Source organism: Protopterus annectens, chromosome 1.part0, assembly GCF_019279795.1.
Source record: "Protopterus annectens isolate FY-2018-M chromosome 1.part0, PAN1.0, whole genome shotgun sequence".
NCBI lineage: Eukaryota > Metazoa > Chordata > Ceratodontiformes > Protopteridae > Protopterus > Protopterus annectens.
Window position 1 is genome coordinate 1,355,217,713 of NC_056725.1, and position 23,757 is coordinate 1,355,241,469.

Consider the following 23,757-nt stretch of genomic DNA (forward strand, 5'->3'; position numbering starts at 1 on the left):
GCTCCTCTCTTTTCGATAAGTGCTCTGTTTTGTTTTACAGTGACCTGGGCTTCCACCAACTCAGGCTGATGGGGGCTTCAGTTTAACGTGTCATCTGAAGTGTTGCAAATCAGGAACCAGTACTCTCCACACATTGAACTGCAGTATTAGTACTGGACCGTGAATGCAAGGAACTAAGATAGAAACAGAACCCACAGCCTTCTGATATTCCAACATCAAAGGCAAGTGTGCTGCTTGTCAAGCCACTGACGTTACTAGACACTGCACATAGAACCAAGTATACCTGGACCTTAGTATAGTCATCTGTACATCTGTACTAATGAGATCTTGCTTGGACTACTACAATGCCCTTTATCTTAGGCTAAAGAATGAAGATCTAGATGAATGCAGTGGGTGCATCAGTCTTTGTTAATGGTTCTGGGTGAGCCATCTCAGTAATGCAACTTAATGTCTGTTGCAGGATTGTACTGGCTGCTTGCTGCTGCAAGTTCTGTTTTCAAAATTACTGTTCTTATGTTCCAAGTCCTACATAACTTGACCCCTGCTTATTTAAAAGAGATGCTGGTGGTACCCTACTACCTGTCAGGGTCTCCCAGGTTATCAGATAAGAGACTGCTGACTGTTCCAAAGACTCACCCTGAAATACACTGCAGACTTTATTGCTTATCTTGCCTAGTTCTCTGTAATCACTGCCTTCCTTAATTCTATTTTTTATGAGTGTTTTTAAATGCATTCAGGAGTGCTTACCCAGTTTTTATGTTTTAATCTTTTGCCACGCTTACATTTGGATCTGACAATTCAACCTTACAGTTATTTTGGTTACAATTTGTAAAAGTCTTTAGAATCAGTAAAGAGGGTTGGAGTAATAGTTAGTGTATTTATCGCACAGACACAAGGTATGGGATTTGATTCTCATCTTTAAAAAAAAATTGGCTAGGCTTAAAATGGCCTACATGGGCAGCTAACCTAGTATTTATATATAAACCTATGGACTCCTGAATTAAAGAAGCATTGTGGATTTAAATAAACAAATAAAATAAGTGGTAAAACATTATCATGATCAGCACATGTCAATTATATATGACTTCTACGGCCTTCTTCACTATACAAATGTTGGAACATTTTCCAGTGACATTTTAAACATCCCTGTGAACCTGCAGCAAAAGGAACCCAGAAAGAATGGCCCTGAGAAGGCCATCCTGAAGTACTAAGTTGTCAAAAGGAGGACTGAGTACTGATGTACACCTCACAGCAATAACACTTGAAGGTGCAATGTAACAACCACTATTTCATGGAAGAAATGTCCACAACAAGGACATTTCTGAAGTAGTAGAAGCAGCTTTGCACTTGAAGTAGCCTTAGACAGCAGCAACATCTTCTGATAAGTAATTAGCTATATGACGACAACAGCAATCCACTTTGAAAGGATTTGTTTGGCTGCTGTAAGCTTCTCCTTACCTGGAGAAAAGGAGATAAATATCTGGTATGACAAAGAGGGAACTGGAGACAGAGGGTGGCCAGTTGTAGGGAACCAAAAATGAGTAATACAATGCTTATTCTTCAGGTAAATCCTAAGTTGGTGGTGCATGTTCAAAGAATGAAAAGCTCCATCTGCACCCAAAAAGAAATCAGGGTATTGACTAATACCATTTTAGAAGAGTTATGGCACCACTTTTGTGAGGAAATTGTGAATCATCCTAAATAATGCCCAGTTCTTGTGAAATTCAAACAGAACTCTCTAAGATAATATCCAGCAGATTAGAGATCCTGCCAGCAAAAGCAATAGCACCCAAAAAAATGTCTCCCTGGAGAGGAACTTCAAAGGTATAAAAACAGCTGGTTTTAGGACAGAATGGGCAAGCTTAAAAATCATAATTCCAAAAAGAAAGGAGGGATTATCAAAGGCAGATAAGCTACAGAAACTTTAGCTGTTGCTAAACCAGAATTCTCTCTTCCAAAGGCCAATGTGTCGATATGCCAGAGACAGAAATCTAGACTGTGGAAAACTGTGACCACAGTCACAAAAGAACAGATAACAACTCAGGTTTATTAGCAAGCTAGTCAGGTGAGGCAGAACACCATTTCCTTCTGTTTTACAGTAAATCTCTTCCACAAAGGAGAATATGGAAGGAGAGTTAAAAGACATCCTAGTGGCTTCAATCACATCTCATTAGAAGGTCGCATGGATGTATTGGGCCTAAATGAACAGCCAAGCCCTAAGGTTTCTTTCTTGGCTCATAATTGTTTCCCACACTGTCAGGAATCTAGCAGTCTTAAAGCACATATTTTCTGGTCTTCACTGCCACTGGGCAAAAACAATGAGTTTTGGGACTTTCACTTCTGAATTTTGCTGAAGGATGCACAACTGGAAGGAAAAACAGAAAAAAAAAACAGGAAACCTTCTCTGCAATGGGGAGAGAATATGAATATCATCAACTCAAGCTTGGTCCATACTGAAAAAATCAGAAAAGGGGAAACCACGTTCTGTGGAATGCTTTAACCAGAAAGGGTTCTCATAGCATCAGCTTTAAGAAAAGGCGGCACCTGGGACTGAGGAAATTTGTCAGTCAGCAAATTCCCAAAAATGTGAATGGTTTTATCAGTAATGTCCTGGTCTATAGTCCACAGTGAAATCCAAACTGCTTTCCTGCACAAGAGCTGTAAGTACACACCACCCTGTTTGTTTATACAGCACATTCCAGCCAAACTGTCTAATCACAGTAAGACACGCTCAAGTCTCAACTCTCTTAGTTAGAGCTTTTAGAGTATAAATTCTGCTTACAGCACCAGTCAGTTTAAGGTAAAGCCCCCTTTTTGGGGGGGAGCCTCCATTCTCAAAAGAAAAGCGGAGTCCCAGTTGAGTTCTCAACCCATTAACAAAGTAACACTTGCCAGGGTGTAAAATGCAGTGATGAACTTCTTTGCTGCCTCAAGCACAAAAAGGTATGTACACTTGCAGATGCTTACTTCAGAACCATTTTACAATTAACACCTTCACTCTACCCACTCAAAAGAATTTCGACTGCAGTTTATCTCCTATAAACACTAACTTAAGAAAGTACAGTTGTGTACACTTACCACAAATGTAGATGTTTGAGTGTATTCACTGTTGCAGTCATTACATTTGGGTAATCTACTGGCAGATTGCTCAGTCGGCCTGATTAACAGTCTTGGGTCCTGCGTTGGTTGCTGTCCCTTCTTCCATGACGTCATGTCGTCAGGAGTATAAAACATGCAGCCAATGCCATTACATCAGTTTTTCTTGCCCCAGATGTCAGGTGCCCCCCCAATGGGGAGCAAATAAACACAAAACACAATGGTATACCTCCAACCAAAAGCAAATACACCAAAAAGGCTTTTAAGCACAGTAAATGAAAGGAGAGGTATAGTCAGAAAAAACTAGGGGGCTGGAGGGAAGGTAACCAGGACTGCAACAGTGAATACACTTGAACTTCTACATTTATGTTAAGTGTACACAACTGCACTATGTTCTTCGTGTTTCACTGTTGCAGTCATTACATTTGGGTAGATTCCCAAAGCTATGGTTGGGAGGAGGAATTTATACAGCATTAGGGCCAGCTATAAGGCCCTGAAAGACAGCAGTGGCAAAGCCAGCTCTGGATTTAGAGAAAATTGGTAAATGATAGTGCTTGTTGAAAGTATGTACAGAACTCCAGGTAGCAGTTCTAGGATATCCCTGGTAGGAACACCTCTGAGAAAGGCTGCAGAAGTAGATGCAGCCCTGGTGGAGTGAGATCTGATCCCCTGGGGGATAGGTTTTCCATGGTGCTTATAGCAGAAATGAATGCAATGGCTTATCCATTTAGAAATGGTTTGTTTTGAAATAGCCTTCCCCTCTGCCCCAGCAGCAAATTCTACCAGCAATTGTTCAGATTTTCTTCGAGATTTAGTCCTGTCCAAGTAGAATCTTAGCTGTCTGTGCACATTCAAGGAATGCAGAATCCATTCCCCTTTGTTCTGTGGATTGGGGAAGAAGGTTGGCAAATGAATGGACTGATTAAGAGCCACACTGGAAACCACCTTGGGCATGAAGGATGGATTGGTCCTGAGAGATACCCTGTCCGCATGAAAGATGATGAAAAATGATCCACTGCCATAAGGGCCTGTAATTCAGATATCCTTCAAGCTGAAGTGATTGCTAAAAGGAAGGCTGTTTTCCAAGAAAAAAATTTAAGTCTGCAGTAGCAGCTGGCTCGAAAAAAGAGAGAGTGAGTTTCTCCAAAACAAAGTTAAGGTCCCAGGCAGGGGTAGGAGCTCTCCTGGGTGGTCTCAAGTTTTTTGCCCCCTCTGAGATACTGCTTGAGCACAGGATGAGAGAAGAGGGGTGGTTCTGTGTTATAATGAGCGAAACAGCTGAGGTGTGGATTTTAATGGAGGAAAAAGACAGGTCCTTGTGAAGCATCTCAGTTAAGTATTGCAAAATCTGAGGTAAATTGGGCACTGCTGTGCTCATCCCTAAATATTGGTTCCAGGCACAGAATCTTTTCCATTTGGCAGCATAAGATTTTCTAGTACTAGGTCTCCTCGCCTCCAAGATGACATCCATCACAGGTTTGCTGAGGGATGATAAGGGTGAATTTAAGTGATTAGCCAGGCTGCAAGGTTCAATGTTGGAAGCTGAGGGTGCAGAATTTGGTTCTCCTGCTGAGACAGCAGGGAAGGGGTCTGAGGCAGGTGCCATGGAGATATTTGCGACACACTGCACAGGAGGGGGTACCAGTGTTGGCACGGCCAGTCTGGAGCAATCAAAATCATCCTTGGTTTGTCCTGTTTGACTTTTAGTAGAACTTTGGAGAGTAGAGGCAGAGGGGGAAAGGCGTAGACTGATAGGTTTTTCCAGCTAAAGGTCACTTTCCAGGCTTGTTTGTGGGGAGTCCTTGTGCAAAACTTGTCTAACTGGTAGTTCTGGGGGGAGGCAAATAGATCTATGTCTGGGCTCCCCCATTCACTTGTCAACATGTTGAAAATCTGTGGTTCCAGTTTCCACTTGTGTGGGTCCATGAGGTTTCTGCTTAGTCCGTCTGCCAGTGTATTCAATTTTCCTGGCAGGAATTCAGCTTGCAGATGCACTTGGTAGCTCAAGGCTGTGTTCCACAATGCCATGGCTAGTCTGCTTAGGGGGTAGGAATGTGTACCCCCCTGTTTGTTTACGTACCACATAACCGTGGTGTTGTCCGTCTTTACCATGAGTTGTCCTGGAAGAATGTAGTCCTTGAAGGCTGTCACAGCATTCTGTACAGCTAACATTTCTTTTTGATTGATATGTAGGTGCATTTAATTTGGATTCCATTTGCCCTGAATGCACTTCCCTGCCAGATGAGCCCCCCATGCATAGTCTGATGCATCTGTTAGGGTTTGGGCGGTAGGGGGTAGTGTGAATGGTAGTCTCTTGTTTTGGTGGCAGGCTTCTGCCCACCATAGGAACTCTAGGCATAGGCATGGTATGATAGGAATAATTGTTTCCAGGCTGTGACAATGTTGACTCCATAGACTTTTTAGATACCACTGTAGTTTCCTTATATGCAGTCTTGCACATGGAATTAAAAGAATGCAGGAGGCCATGAACCCCAAGGCTTGCAGTATTTGTCTTGCAGATAGCAGGGTTTTTGTGGCCACTTGTTTGAAGTAAGCTACCAAATGAATTTGCTTCTCTGGCATGAGGAAAGCCATCTGGGCAGTTGTATTCAAGCTTGCACCCAGGAATGTAATCTGTTGACAGAGTACCAGTTGTGATTTTTTTTCGTTTATGGTGTACCCCAGACAAGATAGAACCCTTTTTACAAACGCCAGATGATTTAGAAGTATGTCCTGGTTTTCTGCCTGAATTAGACAATCGTCCAGGTATGGGTATATTTGAATATTTCTTTGCCTGCAAAATGCAATAACCGGAGCTAGGCACTTTGTGAATACCCTGGGTGCAGTAGACAAGCCAAAGGGCAATGCAGAGAACTGATAATGCAAGTTGCCTGCTTTGAAGTGTAGGTATCTTCTGCAAGATTCCCTGATTGGGATGTGCAGGTATGCTTCTTTTAAATCCAGACTTGCCAACCAGGCATCTTTGCCTAGCATAGGAAGTAACTGGTGAAGAAGGAAGTAACTGGTGAAGAGTCAGCATCTTGAATTTTGGAATCTCCAGAAAGGTGTTTAGAGCAGACAGGTCCAGGATTGGACGCCATGATTTGTCTTTTCTGGGTAGCAGAAAAAGCCTGGAATAGAAACCTTTTCCCTTTTCCTCTTCTGGTACCAGTTGAATAGCCCCCATGCTTAAGCGGGAAAGTACTTGTTTTGAGCCTCTGCCCACTTATTTGGGGGCAGGTCTGGACACCTGTTTGATGTTGGCAATGTGTGGAAATGAAATCTGTATCCCTGGGGCACTATATTTAAAACCCATTTGTCCTGGGTTATGAGTTCCCAGTTCTTTGCATGAAGAGCAATCTTTCCTCCCAAAGGGGCAGTTAAAAGATAAGTGCTTGGTAATTTTAAAAGGAAGTCATTGAGACTGTTTACTATAGGGGGGGTGTCTTGTTATTTCCAGATTTGGAAGTGGAGGCCCCCCACTGCTTAGTTCTGAGAGTCCCCTAGGACTGAAACCTGGGGGTTTTGCTGTGTTTGGGTTTGGCTTGAGAGGATCTGGAAGGGGCTGGAAAGGACCAATTCTTAGTAGGCCAGTGCCTACTAAATCTTGGAAGTTGCACTTGTAAGAAATCTTTAACAGTTTGCATAGATTTAGCTTTATCTTCCATCTTTTTTAGAACTTCTTCAGCCTTATTGCAAACAGGCGATCCTGATTTAAAGGAGCATCCAACAATTTAGCTTTAACATGATCAGGCAAAGATTGCTCCTTAAGCCAAGCATGCCTTCTAAGCACAGACCCAGTAAGAGCAGCCCTGCAGGAGGCCTCTAAAGAATCAAAACCACATTGCAAAGTATGTTTTCTAACTTGTTCAGCAGAATGCATTAAATCCTGTAAATCTTTATTTTCCACACAGTCAGGAATCAACATAATTTTCTGTTTAAGCAGTCCAATAATATGCTGTTGATATTTTAAAATATGAAATTGGCAGTTTAAAGCTCTGATTGCCAAGGTTGCAGACTTATAAACCTTTTTACCCAATCTATCCAGCGCCCTGGAGTCTCTACCTGAAGGAGTAGGATTTTTAGCAGTAGAAGCCTTAATGCCCTTGGGTCCCTGAGAAATGGTTTCTGGATCTGCAACAGGATTTTTGAAAAGGAACTTGTGGGACTCAGGAACCCTGTAGCATCTGTCAGGTTTACTAGGAGCTGGAGGCAGGGAATCAGGGGCCAAACTGGATTCCGAGAACACATCATCAGCAATGTCTAGTACAGGAGGTATAGCCAAAGGCCTATGCTGACGCAGAAGAAGGAAATCCCTAAGCCTCTTTTTTGAATCAGAAAATTCCTGGCTTTCCCAGTGGAAATGCTCCCTTAAAGTAAAGTTTCCCCAAAAGAAAAATCCCCAGGAGGGGAAGCAGAGGGAATGGAATCCTCTGCATCAGAATCCTCATAAGTAGGTTTGGACAAATCCAGGTCATTAGAAGAGTCAGAAGAAACAGAATCCTGGTCAGAAGATTCATAATCAAGCTCAGCCCTAGGCCTCTTGGGGGGGCTGACTACCCCTGATTACAGTAATTAGATCTTCAGCCATTTTTATAATTTGTTTTTTAGGCATAGGGGCCTGAACATCAGTTTTTTAGACATGGATCAAGAATTAGGCCTTAGTAATGAAGTCGGTGTCGATGTAATATGCAAGTCTGTAGGCCTCAATACACCCTCAGAAGCCGGTGCCTGCACAGCGGCTCCGGACCCATCCAAGGTAGAGACATCTGCGGGTTCCATAGGTGAAGCATCTCATGGCATACCGGACTCCGAATGGGTCTCAGTAGAGGCCTGCGAATCAGAAGTAGCAAGTATCAGGGGCTGCAAAAGTGCCTCACTGAGTACCGGTGAACTGGTGACTGGCTTAGGAGAAGCGTCGTCGGCAATTTTGGACCTTGGTGGCCTGTATCTGTCTTTATCTTTGCATTTTTTTGGAATCCACGTAGTCGGATGGCTAACCAATGACAATTCTGGGTAATTAAACCGAGAACCGAAATATTTAGAGGCAAAAATGTACCGACGACGGATAGTGCGCTGATTAAATAAAGCACAAAACCGAAAGCAAGGTACGTCGTGGTCAGGGCCTCAGCAAGGAATACAGTACAAATGAAAATCTTTATGAGGTATTTGCTTTCCACAAGTAATGCAATTATTAACTTTTACTGACATCGGTAAGGAGCAAGAAAACGTTTCTCCAACAGGGTACTTAGCTTTAAGTTGAAGACTTCGGTTCTGAAACTCGAAAATGAAAATTTCAGGAGTCGGCCGACCGGCACTTGCAAACTGCTTCTGCTTCGGGCACCGCACGGCAAGAAAGACTGATGTAATGGCATCGGCTGCATGTTTTATACCCCTGACAACCTGACGTCATGGAAGAAGGGACAGCAACTGACGCAAGACCCAAGACTTTGTTAATCAGGCTGAGAGCAACCTGCCAGCAGATTACCCAAATGTAATGACTGCAACAGTGAAACACGAAGAACATCTAGTAATCACTTCAAAAAGATGTATAAAGTGCTGGAAAAGTCCCTGAATATGGGACTTCCTGTATGAGCCAATATGCAAGTTTGTATACACAGCAATTTGTCAAATGCAGTCACACTGTGTCAACTGAACTCTACACTAAACCACTGTAAATGCAAAACCAACAGAAGCTCCCTGCTTCTGCAAGGAAGACAAGCCCTGTGATCCATTCTCACCCCATGACTAAATATACTACCAACTCTAAGCAAATAATTCCTACAAAACCAGGTTTGCATTTATATATTCTTGAAGAACCATGTAACATACAAAAGGTAGAGAGTAGGGTCACAATAGCCACAACTATACATTGCATATCACAAAGTTAAGTCAAAGCTACAGAAGAACAAGGAAAACACATAGCATCACTTACTTAATGCAATCAAGAGTAGGACAGGTATGTATAAGTATGGCCACTTAAACATAACCCTGAGCCTCAGAGTATATAAAAGAACTAAGGTTAATAACAACATATGGAACCTACTAGCTAATCGATACAAGCTGAAAAGGCATTTAACATGTGAGAAACTGAACAGAACATACCTTTTTGTGTATTTAGCCATGTCCCATGCAATGTAATGAATATGGTGCTCTGGTGGTAAAAACTGGTTGAGGTAGGTCACAGCAGCAAATAGCTCTTCACTTAGGATCCTTTCATGCTTCCTCTTCTCACGTTTCTGGTTAAGAGCACACAATATAATTATACACTTACTATGAGATGAACATATACATGCGTACAATACAATGCTAATATTCTGTTTACAAGTTAAATTGCTTCAATGCCAAATTTGCATAATGTATTTAAAGATTACATATACACACACGTGTGCGCGCACTTATATACACATACATACATGCATGTATGCATATGTATAACTATATATACATATTTATTATATATCTATATAAAAATGGAGACGCAAATATCTTTTGGGTATCCGAAACAGCAAATGTAGATCACAGCACATCTCAGTCACTTGCAGCAGTATTGTCACTTCCTGCCAAGCTATCAACATAAAGGGACTTCAAATAATTAGCACCACTGAGGATGCAACACTTACAGCATATTACAGAAACATTTAGCCACTGTTTTGTGCAATTGATGGAAAGAAAGTCACTAACAGGCAAGTAATGGAGAACAGAATCTTCATTTGGTACTTACGTATTATCGCAACCAGATTTTCGTGGTTGAGAAAACAACATACTTCAAGTCAAAGGAGGCCATGTAACACTGTACAGTGTTATTGAAAGTCCTTATTGCTCAGTAAAAACTGTGGATTACCTTCAGAAAGACCTGAAAATTATGTATGTGAACTGTTACTGTTGCAAGGCCTCTAACGACATTTCATCATTCAGAGATGGCAGCTATTTGAATCAACCACGACCTTTGTTAGGCACACTGACCTTTCTGTTCAGATATTTTCAGCGTCCTTAATGAAACATTAAGGGGAATGTGTAACTGATTTAACAAGTACAGCAAATGAGCTGTTTGGAATGGGAATTGGAGACGTACAACACTTGAAATCTGACTTTGTAAACAGCACAACAAACCACTCAAGCGTGGAGATTTCACCATCATGTCTGCTAATTATCTGTCAACGGTGTTACGCCTAAAAGGTGTTTTGGGGACAAGCAGTTCAGTAATCAGGCAAAGTTAGAGAGGGAAGGGTGATTTTACATTAGCAGCACAGGAATGGTTATGTTTAAATTGATTTTTATTTCACAGTGAAGGTGGTTTTAAGAAGGGTTTTCAAAAACACCGGAAAAAGTTACTGTCGCTGTGGCTGTAAGCACCGTTAATGCACAAATGAGACAGCTCCACCCATGCAGGCAGTAAAGTGCATACAGCCACAGCGACACATAACTTTCTCTGTTGTTCTTGACAACCCTTCTTAAAACAACCTTCACTGTGAAAGAAAAGACATTTCCTGACATTGCTACAACACTAATGGTCAGCTTTCAATATCAGGAAGCAAGTGGTATTATCACTAAAATCTGGTTGCGATAATACGCAAGTACCCTTCATTTAACCAAGCAGCTACATGAAAGCTTTAATAATGTAACATTTACTTAACTAAAATAAAACCTGTGCACTTTTAAAACTTAGCTATTCGTAGAAGCTATACAGCAGCCATTTTTTTTCAAAAAGGTCTTGAACAGGTAGCACTTACAAACAGCCTCTCAGTGGGTCTGTAATTAACTACTTGCAACAAGCTGACCAACCACAGTTTACCACTGCTTTAACTGATCAATGGGGCAGAGTGAAATTATGGACTTTAGAAAACTAACTTTTGCAGAGGATGCTCCCCACTGCATCCCCAATGAGGCAGTTTTGCCTCCACACCCTGTTTACTAAATATATTAACTATAAGGTCACTAATTTGGGGGAAAAGTAAACATTTATTTTAAATGAAAAACAATTAGTCCATTTATTCCTGCTTAGTGCAACTTGAGAGTGAATATATTGAGTAACTGAGTACAGGAGAGACAGTTCCCTTGTAAAAACAACTGCCAGACATCATGATGGTAAAGTATGGGTAGCAAAAGGTTAGGTGGCAATAAGCAAAGCAAAGTGAGCTCAAACTACACCTGCCTCACTTATGGATTTATCATTTACTAGATAATGTGTCCTACCGCCACTGCACATGCACACATTATGCATATTTATTTTTACATTGCTGACAGGATAGGTGGACTGGTCTTGGGACCCTTTTCAGCCATGATCAGGGTGCCAGCTCACACTTAAGAGAGATATAGCAGAAATGACAATCATTCAAGTTACACACAAGAGAGGTATTTAGATAAGGAAAGTCTCAGGTAGAGAAAGTAGATGTTATACAATAAGTACATCCACTTGTTCTTTTACATGCAAGTCACATGCATGACATGTTTATGCCTACATACACATAGATATCCAGCTATAAATATACACACAGAAACACAAGTGTACGTTTATCAATGGTAAGCATACATTACTGACAAACCATCGTGTTCAGCTCATGACAGTATTAACTAAATGAAACCTCAATGTTATTACAAACAAAATAAATACATAATCCTGGTAACAATCCCATAACTAATCTCAACTAATACAGCATACAACTAGATGCATTTGGAAAGGATGTGCCCTCCCCCAACACCCCCAAACCAGTCCCAACCAAAATTCTATACAAAAACTGTGATCCTCTTAAAAGCTGAGTGTTGTGTATTCAGCAGCTTGCAACACCAGAAAATAGACTTGACAGGTTGTGTACTTGACAAAAAAATGTTTTGGCTGTCAGTTTACTATGCAGCTGCTTGATACCACAACATTTATATTTTATTTTTGCCTCTGTTTTTCACTGTTTGTACGAAGAAAGGGTAGCTTGTAAACAGGAAGGTTTATTTTGATTTACACTTTGTAGTTTTACTTCTGATTTTCACTGTTTATTGTTAGTGATACATTCAAGACAGGCAAACTCTAGCCATCCCAAAAGGCCTAGTCAGCTATAAATTCACACAGACTGTAGAGAGGGCAATTGAGGGCTTAGCTGAAACAATCCTGTGTTGGCTTGTGATTTATTGATCATTACTATTATGACAGGACCCAACTATGAGAGAAAGTGAGCAGAAGCTACTGCTCATAATGTAAAGAAAAGCAGCATTTGTGTTTCTGTCACAACTGATACTGTAGGTCAGAATGACGACTTTAGTGTACTTAATTTAATATTTAGGTGCATACTGTTTATGTGATTTTCTTAAATAAATTGACCTAAGATTTCTTTGAATTATGTGGGAAATGATTTTTGGTTATTCTTTTCTTTTAGAATTCTTTATTCATTTGTAGCTGAAAATGTTTTCCTGAAAACAGTATGCTATTAATGATTTGTTAAAGCATAAGTATCGTACAGTGTACTAAATGCTGTGTGAAAGGTACCACCTGATAACACTGGGACCTGTGTTTTTCATGTCAAAAGCTGGATGATTTGCTTATAATTATCAGTAGTACACCTAGACTTACTTCTGCATCCTGAGCCACATGACTGCACTGTTAGATACATTAATGACTGGGGTGATGAGATAAATAGTATTAGGCAGAGTGCAAATAAAACATGTAGGAAAAGAAGTATCTGGTGTCAGTAAAGATCACACAGCCTTATTAAACATGATACTATTGATGACACATTTAGAATTTAGGCTACAACCAATCAGCAATTTGAGGATTCAGAGTATGTGGAAGAAAATAAAAAAGAAATAAAGGAAAAAGTTTGCAAAAATAACAAGTAAGAATAAAAGAATGATTAATGTCTATAACACCAAGAGAATATATACTAAAAAGGACACTGCTTTTTTTTAACAACAAACAGATTACAGGGAATGAAAACATTGTTCAATCAGAATAAAGTCAATCCACAGAAAAACGCATCACTTTTCCAACAGAGAAGGTAGGTAAAAAGTGGCTGGGGAAAAGGAAGAAATCAAAATTGAACCAGGAAGGATTGAAGAACATTACGGAAACTAAAAAAGAGGAGAAAGACACTGAAGTTGAAAAATGTGGCTCAGGCTGTGGAAGTAAAAATACAGCTGCATGAGAACTGTATGCTTTCATATGTAATAAACAATGAAAGCAGTGAGATTAATAAGAATAATGGTGATGAAGATCACTCCTTTCTAACAATTGATAGGGCAGCTATTACAGAATTAGAAGATGGAGATTCCTCAGATCTGGTCAGAAATTATATACTTGCAATTGGTGATTCAGTTATTAAAGGGTCTCATACTTATATCTGCAGAGAGGATAATGAACATTGAATAGTTTCATGCTTGCCAGGAGCAAAACTACAGGACATGAGAAAGGCCTTAGAATGCCTTAATATAAGGAAGTATGTAGCTGTTTTATTCATGTTGGTACAAATTATCTCTTATGCAAGGAATCTCTGACTTTTAGTAGGGAATGTACAGCCCTCTTAGATAGCATAGCTTATACAGGTGTTACAACATTTTTTTTTACAAATCACATATAGAAAGGACAGTCAGGTCAACTTGAATGAAATAATTGAGGGGGGAGTAAATATCTACATGAAAAATGGCTTATTTTAAAAAATGGAAATGTGTAGGGCATCCAAGTCTAATTTTGGGCAGACGTGTTTAGACAGGATGGCATGCACTTGTCAAGATAAGAGAAGAGAATTTTTGCAGCACGTATATTGCAATTTTTGACTAACACAAGACTGGCTTTTTACCAGGTCAGAAATTTTAACAGTTCACAGATAGCAATATTTGTGTATATGTGACGGTTGTCAATGCTAAGAACATTAGAAATATAGTTTTTTTATTGGAAAATTTGCTACATTCTCATGTTTGATGTTTTTTGTTTTTGTGAAACATGTTAAAAATAGCTGGAAACCAGTTCTGTCAGGTTATAAATATTTTTACTGTAACAGACATTCTAACAAAAAATCATGAGGTGGGCGGTGTTATGATAGGAATTAAAGATTGTTATGAGACGAATGATTATTATATGTTCAATGATACCACCAATACTCTACATTGTGCAACTGTGACAATTAAGAGAACATTGGAAAATACAATTGTTGGAGTTTGAAAACCACCAAAGCCAAGTCTGATGACCTAGAAGAATTCATACATTTCCTACAAGAAACAGACTGTAATGATATTGCTTCAGCAACTTTAGTAAGGAAATTATTTATAATGTATGCTCAGGAACAACAATTGTTTCAGACTGTTAAAAAGGAAGAGAACATACTAGACACTGCTTGTGTTGCTTAGGAAATGACCATTATGTATGTCAAGTTTTAACATCGTTGATGTGCAGTGATCATGGGGTTACAAAGGTTAAATTGCTGCTAGGCAATGCTGCCAAAATGAGGTCTAAAACAATGCATGGAAGATTAATAAAGGACTATACAAACGCAAAACAGTCGCTATGTAAAACTAATTGGAATGATGTGTTCAGCTGAAAAATGGAGTGATGTGTTCAGCTGAAAAATGAAGAAGGACTGTGGCAAGTTTTGAAATAGAAATTATTTGAATGCAAAACATAAAAAAAATGTTTAACATCAAGATCTAGGCACACAAGGTCAGGAGGATATATTTCCATAAGAACAACATACAGAAGAAATGGAAAACAGGTTATCTATAACTCTGAAAACTGAAATAAAGAAACTGGACAGACAAATTAAATTAGTGTGAGACAAGATAAATTTATATAAAGTTATGGAGTATAAAAGGAAAACATTTTATAGATACATAAGAAGTGGTAGTAGTAAAGGCATACAAAATAATAAACTGTGTGTTGACTCTAAATTTACTCTCAAACACAACAGATTATGGATACATTTACAAAATCTCATGCAAAGCAGTATGGCTTCACAGTGGGGTGATAAATTGTCCAGGTAACATCCAGGCAATGTCAGATACTGAGATTAAATTATTTTATATTGAAATAGAACTATGCAAATTGAACAGAAAGCAAAGGGAGAGGATGAAATTAGCATTACTGACTTGAGAATACTTTGTCGTGAATTTACAGTGCCATTATATCTGTTAGTCACTAGATCATTTAAGTAAGGGGAGACATGCACTTGTTAAATCTATGTTTAAGAGAAAGGGGTATAGGACAAACCCAGAGTCATGCAGACCCATAACATCACTTTCATGTTGTGGAAAAATAATGGAGAAGGTTATTTTGGATAAATTATTGTCAGAATTGGAAAGGTTAGGACTTTAAACCATATACCAACAATCTGTAACATGATGTTCTACAATTATATAATAACAGCTATAAATGAAGAATTGTATTGTGATATAATTTCTACAGACCAGTATCTGACAGAGTCACACACAAATTAAATTAGAAAATACTATGTACTGATGTAATCTTGATAAGATGGTGAGCTGCATGGCTACAAGTAGGACACGGCAAGTATCATACAGCAATTGGAAAGATGAAATTCTAGGCTACAGTCATGGTGCTCCACAGGACTCTATCCAAGTCCTATACTAGTTTAAGTTGTATCTTTCTGAAAGTCAATCTTTTGCAGACATGCTCTGTCTGTCATGTGAGGTGTTCTACAGTCTGTATACAAATGACCTGAAAATGGGAAAAATGATTATATGAGTTACAGTTAAGGCATGTCTGGAAAGCAACTTGACTAAATTGACAATTTGGCTACAGAAGAATAATATGCTGGTGAATACATCAAAAACTAAGCATATGAGATTTCGGAGACATACATTGAAAGGTGAATATATAATAAAGTACACAGTGATTGAAATTGTAGTTTCATTTAAGGACCTGGGTATATGGGTAGATCCAGATTTGAGTTTTTCTGATTTTTATCAACCAATTGGTTAATGATAGTTATAGAACTACAGTTTGTATGAAAAGATTTATAAATTATAGGAAAGCAGAAATTATGAAATCATTGTTTGTCAGTTACATTAGCTCCAAATTTAAGTATGACATAACAATGTGGAAACCTTGTAAGACAGCAAGCATGAGTAAATTGGAAAGAGTACTGTGGAAATATACCATGGGCATCAATGGATGTGAAAATTAAGTTATTATGAAAGATTAAATATCTAAACTTGTACAGTGTCTTATATAGACATTTAAGAGGAGAACTTATTCAGGCATACAGAGCATATAGAGAAAACCCCAAACATTCCCAGAGGTAGTTACCAAAACGTAGTTGGGAATCATCAAACAACCTATGTACAACATTATATAGAAATGACAGGTGTACTAATTGTTTCTCTGAGAGAGCAGCTGATGAGTAGACTTGAATACCAAATTACATTAAAGCAAGCACTACTTTAGATATTTTTTAAGAACAACCTGGTTACTTATTATAGGAAAAAGAAGTTACGTCTTACCATAACATTCCATCTGTGTAATTGATCTTTGTTCATTCATTGCTGATTGATGGGTTATTGGTTCCGTTCACGGAACCGAGCCGGTCACATACCAAGCTCGCGTAAGCCAAAAACTCTCGAGCCAAGATCCTACCCAGAATGCTCTGCTCCCTGTCACCTCAGATCGAGTTTGCAAGTTGACAGACAAAAGTAGAGGCTACCTCTGGTCATAACAGACCTACAATAATGGCAAAAAGGAGTATATGAGATCAACCAGGAACGTCCGGATGTGGATGGAGGGTGGGGAATAATGAATGAAAGAAGATCAACAACACAGATGGAAAATTATGGTAAAATATAACTTCTTTATCTGATGTTGTTAATCTTCGTTCATTCCTTACTGATGGGACAGAGCCCCCAGCCACCTGTATCACTGGGTGGCCCTCATGAAAGGACATTCCTGAGCACCATGGAACCAAAAGAAGCTCTACCTCTGGAGGCCAAATCCAATTTGTAATGAAGGATAAAAGTACGGGTTTTGGCCCAAGTCGCAGCTGAGCAAATATCATCGAAGGAAGTCTTAGCATGGAAAGCTGCTGAAGTTGCCATAGACCTTGTAGAATGTGCTTTCAGTATGTGAGGCAAGGTGATATTGCTCTTGTTGTAGATAAAGGTAATGCAATTTCTCAACCATGAAGCCAATGTAACTTTGAGACAGGATGACCTAGCCTTGGTCCAGAAAAGGCCAGAAATAGTTGGTCTAATTTACGGGTAGATTTTGTTCTGTCCAGATAAAATCGTATTTGCCTATGAACATCTAGGGAGTGCAAGCAATACTCTCCCTTGTTAGAATGATTAGGAAAAAATACTGGGAGGTCAATAGACTGGTTGATAGACTGTTCTGACACCACTTTTGGTAAAAAGGCAGAATTAGTTCTTAGTGATACTCTATCCTTATGGAAAATAAGGTAGGGACGTTTGCTGCATAAGGTTTGACGTTCTGACAAATGTTTGGCCGATGTGACTGTAACCAGAAACAAAGTTTTCCAAGAGAGGTACCTTAAATCACATGAAGATGCAGGTCCAAAGAGTGGTGCTGTTAGGGCTTGTAGAACCAAGGCCAAATCCCAAGGTTGTAATGGTTCTCTAAAGGGAGGTTTTAGGTGAAAAACACCTTTCAAGAAAGTCTTACAGAGTCTGTGTGACATGAGTGAAGAATCCTGAAAGCCAATGTGGAAATTAGAAATGGCAGCTAAATGAACACGAATAGTAGAGGCTGACACCCCAGATTGAAAAAGATGTGATAAGTAATCTAAAACCACAGAAACTGGGGCTGACAAGGGATCTAATTGTTTATTCACTGCCCATAATGTAAACCTTTTCCATTTGCTGAGATAGATTAGCCTGGTGGACGATTTATGAGATGTGATAAGAATACTGCGCACCGGGGAAGAGAGGTTATCCTGCCTGGCAATCATAGGAAGTGGAGAAACCAAGCTTTCAGCTTCAGGCTTGTTAGATTGGGGTGAGTCAGACCCTGCAGATGGGAGATCAGTGTTGGGGATGGATTGAGGATACATGGTCGATCTAGCAGGTGAGGCCAGGGGAAGGGGAACCAAACTTGTCGAGGCCAATATGGAGCAATGAGGATCACTTTGCTCTTCAACTGCAGTGCTTTCTTCAGAAATTGGGAGATGAGGGGAAGAGGAGGATAAGCATAAAGGAGACCCGAAGGCCAAGTGTGGATTAGAGAGTCTCTCGGTGACTGTCCACAAGGGGGGATCAGGGCAAAGTAGTTTCTGCACTTGTTGTTGGTTGGGGAGGTGAACAGGTTGCAGCAAGGCTGGCCCCAGCGGTTGAAAATTCTTGCCGCTATCACAGGGTTGAGGGACCACTTGTGAGGTTGAAGAATGCACCTGCTCAATTTGTCCGCTATCATGTTGGAGCTCCCGGGAATGTGCTTTGCAATTAGAAAGCGGTTGGAAGATATCACCCATTGCCATATTCTCAAGGCCTCTCGGCATAACGGATAAGATCTAGTGCCCCCTTGCTTGTTGATGTACCAGACCACTTGACATGTTGTCTGATTGGATGGCAATAGTCCCTGACAGAAGGATGGAGTGGAATGCTTGCAAAGCTAATAGCACCACCCTCAGTTCCAGGACACTGATATGCAAATGGGCCTCTGTCTCTGACCAGGTGCCTTGGACCAAGTTACCCTGACATAGCACCCACCCACGCCATCAGGAAGGTGTCCGTGGTCACCGTGGCTTTCGGCTGATGGGGGCTGAAGGGGCGAGACCATTGCTGGGGATTTCGAGATGTCCACCAGAGCAAATCTTGCTTGCATCTCTTAGTTACACTTATTTTAAAAGACAAAGAATGTTGTAGAGGGTGCCACTGAGTGAGAAGTAACCACTGGAGAAGTCTCATGTGGAATCTGGACAGAGGAACAATGGTGATCGAGGCTGCCATTGACCCCAAGAGTTGGAGTATAGACCGAGCAGATGATTTGTGGTGACGGATTAGTGACTGAACCTGTTGTCTTATTCTCTGAATTCTGTGATCCAGAAGAGATGCTGTGCAATTCCTCATGTCCAACAGAACACCGATTAATTCTAAGGATTGTGCTGGGGTCGTGTTGGACGTCTCCCAGTTTACAGTCACTCCCAGGCATTGTGCCGTGAAAAGAGTGCAGTCTAGGGTTTCTTCCAGTAGATGCTTGGTGGGGGTGGTGAGAAGCCAGTCGTCTAGGTATGGAAATGCCTGGAATCCTTGAAGTTGCAGGTGAGCGATGACCACTGCCCATGTATTTAGTAAACACTCTGGGGGCTGTAAAGAAACCGAAGGGAAGTACTTGAAATTGGTAGTGAGTGGCTCCTACGTGGAAGCGGAGGTATCTTCTTGAGTGCTTGTCCATTTTTATATGGTAATACACATCTTGAAGATCTACAGAGCACATCCAATCATCTTCTTCCAGAAGAGGAAGGATAGACTGACCCATAACCATCTGGAATTTCTCTGTTTTTACAAATTTGTTCAGTGTGCTGAGATCCACAATCAGTCTCCAGTCCCCTGTCTTTTTTGGCACTAAAAAGAACCTTGAGTAAAAACCGGATCCTATCTGGTCTGGGGGGGCCATTTGGATGACTCTTTTTTGTAGCAGCTTTCGGATTTCGTGTGTTGCTGCTTCCCTTTGACTGGGTGGAATGTCGGCTAAGTCCCTGGGTGGGGTGGGACAGAGGTGGAAAGGGATGCGATAGCCTCTGGATATTATCTGTTGTACCGAAGAATCGGTGGTTATGTTTCACCAGGCAGTGGGTACAAGGAAAAATTACCCTGACCGCTTCCAGAGGTGAGCAGTCAGGCAATGCTTCAGGAGCGCTGGTAGGGCTGCCCGGAGAAAGAATCTCTGGAACCCTGGTTTTGCGGACCGCTCCTGCCTCAAAAGGGGTGCCTTCCATTTGGGTTTCCCCCTCTGCCTCTGGGAGAGAACTTGGCACGTGCATCACGGAAAAATCCCTGTGATTTTCTGTGCCACATCTTCCCACTCCTCTGATTTCTGGAGTAGAATCGTTGAGGAGTGGAGTGTTGGACACCAACGGCAGACAGGGTCTTGCTATCTTGTTTGCATCTTGCCAGCGTATCTTTAACCTTAGGGCCAAACAATGAAGCAGCCTCGATGGGGGCATTCATAAAGGAAGCCTTAAAGGAATCCGCAAAGCTGCAAAGGCACATCCAGGCATGACGTCTCGTGACTATACCTGCCCCTGCTGCTCTAGCTCCTTCCGTTGCATGTGAAATAAGGCACATAGAAGAAACTGGATATCGATGCTAGGTCGCTATCTGAGAAGCTACGTTGTCGCGCACCTCATCAGAAATAACTACTGCCAAGGTTTCAGAGAGTTGATTGATAAGGTCCCTCTGGAGCCTTGTAAAGTGTGCTAAGTAGTTCAAGGACCTTACAATGAAGGTCAATGCAGCAAACACATGCTTCCCGAGTCTGTCTACTGCCCGGGACTCCTTGTTTGGTGAATGGACAGTCTGGCTCTCTTCTGCCAAGTCTTTTTTGGTTGCAGCCGCCACCACCATGGCATCTACTGGAAGATCTTTTGACCAATGGGGATGCTCAACTGGGCAAGATAAAATCTTGTCAGGTCTCTGCGGTATAGCTTCCAAGGTGTCAAGAGTCTTCCATGCACACTGAACGATGAGCTGGAGAAGCTCATCGTCTGGCAGGGTAACCCAGGAGGTAGGGGGCCGAGCATGAAAGGCCAGCAGGAATACGGATTCCTCTGAGGAAGGGTTGGAGGACTTCCAGTCACCCCTCTGGATTAGGATCTCTAGGATATCACCAAAGGAACCTCATCAGAGGGTGACTGTGGGGACCCTTCCCCGTCATCAAAGTCCGTAGCTTCGGTCAATGACTCCTCAGTGGAGTCCATGTGCTTCCTCTTGCATGAAACCTAGCAAGGGACTTCCTCAGTGGGGAGCTCTGTGGAAGATTGCAAAGAGGGGATCTCCTGAAGGGGAGAAACCTGAGGCTCTTGTGCCCAGTGTCCAGTGGTTATGACTTGCGACAGTTGCAGCACGGGGGGGGAGAGGACTCCAACATGGAGGGTTTGCCAGCGGAGGCAAGCACCCTCTCCATGGCCTGGAAGGCCGGACAGTCCGAAGATGGATGGGAACCAGGAACCGAGCACAACAACCTCAGAACCGGGAGGACACCCCACTCCGACAAGCCGAACCCCAGACCACGAGTCTCAAGAGGGCTGTGGAGTGTGAGGGAAGGAGGATTCCTGGAGGGTGCCATAGAAAAAACTGGCGTGGAATCAAGAATGCCTACCCCACAGCACAGCCACTAGCCTGAGAAGAGCCCAGTGCCCAGTACAGCGAGGGCCACAAGAATGACTCCGGCTCCAAAGTGAGATCCACTGTTGGGGTTGGAGGAAGGGGCTTTGATGCTTCCCTGGAAGTCAAAGGAGGAGTGTACGTTGGAGTTTGTGGAGAAATATGGTCATCTGGAAGAGGGAACATAGCTTTAGACGTTTGAGAGAGACCCCTGGCCGCAAGCAACTGGTCGACAAGCCGCAACGCATTCTGTTCTGAGAGGCTCCTGGTCAACCTCATACAGAAACCTGAAAGCGATTCTGGCCTTTCTAAAAAAGGGCTATATTGGCTTCCAACAAACGGATCCAAGGAAGGAGAATACTTAGTCCTTGCTAGTTTGTGTGGTGCAGAGCCCAGAGCCATGGGTGTCTGCACCGAGGAGAATGGTGTCGAGGTTATCTGCGCCAACGGCAGCAGCATAGGAGTTGCAGGTGTCTGCACCATAAAGGGCAGTGTAGCAAATGTCTGCACCGATGAGTACAGTGCCATCGATTAAGGTGTCTGCACCAGTAACGACGGTGCCAAAAAGACTACACCAAACAGCATGCCGGTGCCGAAGATGTCTGCACCGTAGAGGACAGTATCGTCAAAGTCAGAGCCAAAGGAGTTTGCACCAACGGTGCCAAAGGAGACTGTACCTGCATAGACGGTGCCAATAAAGGCTGCGATGAAACTGTCGGAGCTGTGTCTGCACCAGGAACTCCGGTGCCGGTGGCGCTAAAGAGGACATAGCTGGGGTAAGAATCAACTAGGGTGGTGCCGAGGCTGGGGCTGAAAGGACCACAGATGGCAGCGCCGGGCTCGAAATTTTTTACCTTTTTGTAAGTTGACTTCTTGTGATCTCCAGAAAGAGATGAAGTGAGCGAACTTGAGAAGGAAGAAGAAGAACGCCTCTTATGAGGTTTAGCAGGAGGGGAAAGACCTCCAATCCAGAGATAACCTCGCAGAAAGGAGTTTTAAGGAGGCCTTTCAGGATTAACTTATTCTTCCTTTCATTGAGAGTCCTGGTCGAAAAATTTCTACAAATCCCACACGGGGGATCCACTGAAAGGTGGGAGACATTCAAGCAATAGACACATAAATCATGGCCATCAGAAAGCAGTAACTTATGGCTGCATTCCATACATTGTTTGACACCAACACTACTTTGCTTGTCCGACATAATGATATGAAGGGAGAAGAATGACAGTACCAAGAAGTTAAGAAAGCTACCCAGAAGGGTAAAAAAGGGAGAAAAGAAGGATTATTAATGATGGTAATGAAAAATTACCTCAAAGGTAAGAAAGGGATAATAAAGGGAAAAAAAAACCATAGGGAGAGAGTCTAAAAGTTACAATAGGGTAGGAGTATAGAGATAGTAACTGATTGAAAACTTTTTAAACACTAGCAATATAGAAACTTTCAAAAAAATTGTTCACTCAGCTGAGAGAGAGTGGCTTGACACGGCTGTACAGCAATGTGGCAAACGTGATCTGAGGTAACAGGGAGCAGAGCATTCTGGGTAGGATCTTGGCTCAAGAGTTTTTGGCTGAAGCGAGCTTGGTATGAGACCAACTCGGTTCCGAGAATGAAACTGATAATCCATCAGTAAGGAATGAACGAAGATTAACATCAGATTAACTGTCGGCAGGCTAGAAGTGCATTACTGCCATGCATGAGATATTTGTATGTATGCGTGTGTGTATGTGTATATATATTTTTATTTATATATTTTTGTGCTTGCACTCTTGTAGGTATACACACACACAAAAAATGAAAAAACGGATCACTTCCAAGCTGGTTACCAATAAAATAAAAATAGTAAAGAGTGAAGGTAACAATCCAATGTGAACGCTTTATTTATAAATCACTGCGTTTTCGTCCAGTAAAAGACTTCATCAGATAAAAAAACTTATCTGATGAAGTCTTTTACTGGACGAAAACGCAGTGATTTATAAATAAAGCGTTCACATTGGATTGTTACCCTTCACTTCTCTTTTACTTCTATTTTTATACACACACACACACACACACACACACACACACACACACACGCACACACACATACGGAATACTGAGGGGATTTATTGTTTGATAAATTAAATATCTTATTTAGAGAACAAGTTCCATGTAAACAAAAACACTTGAGCAAAAATAAGTATTCCCTAACCAGTCCCAGCTCCATGGTACAAAAGGATGAAGCACCCAGGGCAACTCACATGACCGAATTTCGATTATCTGTCTCAGCACTAGAAACGTCAGGTGGTGGGAAGAGAGAAAATAACTTGCACATCATACTTGCCTCTCTCTTGGGAGGAATGGTGGACTGCTTGTGTGCCCAGGGGTGCATGAACAAGATCTGACTTACCTTAG

The 23,757-nt window shown here is 41.5% G+C and overlaps 1 protein-coding gene across 4 annotated transcripts in view; it reads right to left on the reverse strand.

Annotated features, from left to right (window-relative positions):
* Positions 1 to 23,757, reverse strand: part of FIG4 (FIG4 phosphoinositide 5-phosphatase) — a 3,828,182-nt gene that overhangs the window by 1,753,508 nt on the left and 2,050,917 nt on the right. For all 4 annotated transcript variants that reach the window (XM_044066775.1, XM_044066785.1, XM_044066766.1 and 1 more), the window contains exon 12: positions 9,202 to 9,335. In XM_044066775.1, the coding sequence (XP_043922710.1) occupies positions 9,202 to 9,335 (134 nt within the window). The remainder of the gene's footprint in view (positions 1 to 9,201; positions 9,336 to 23,757) is intronic.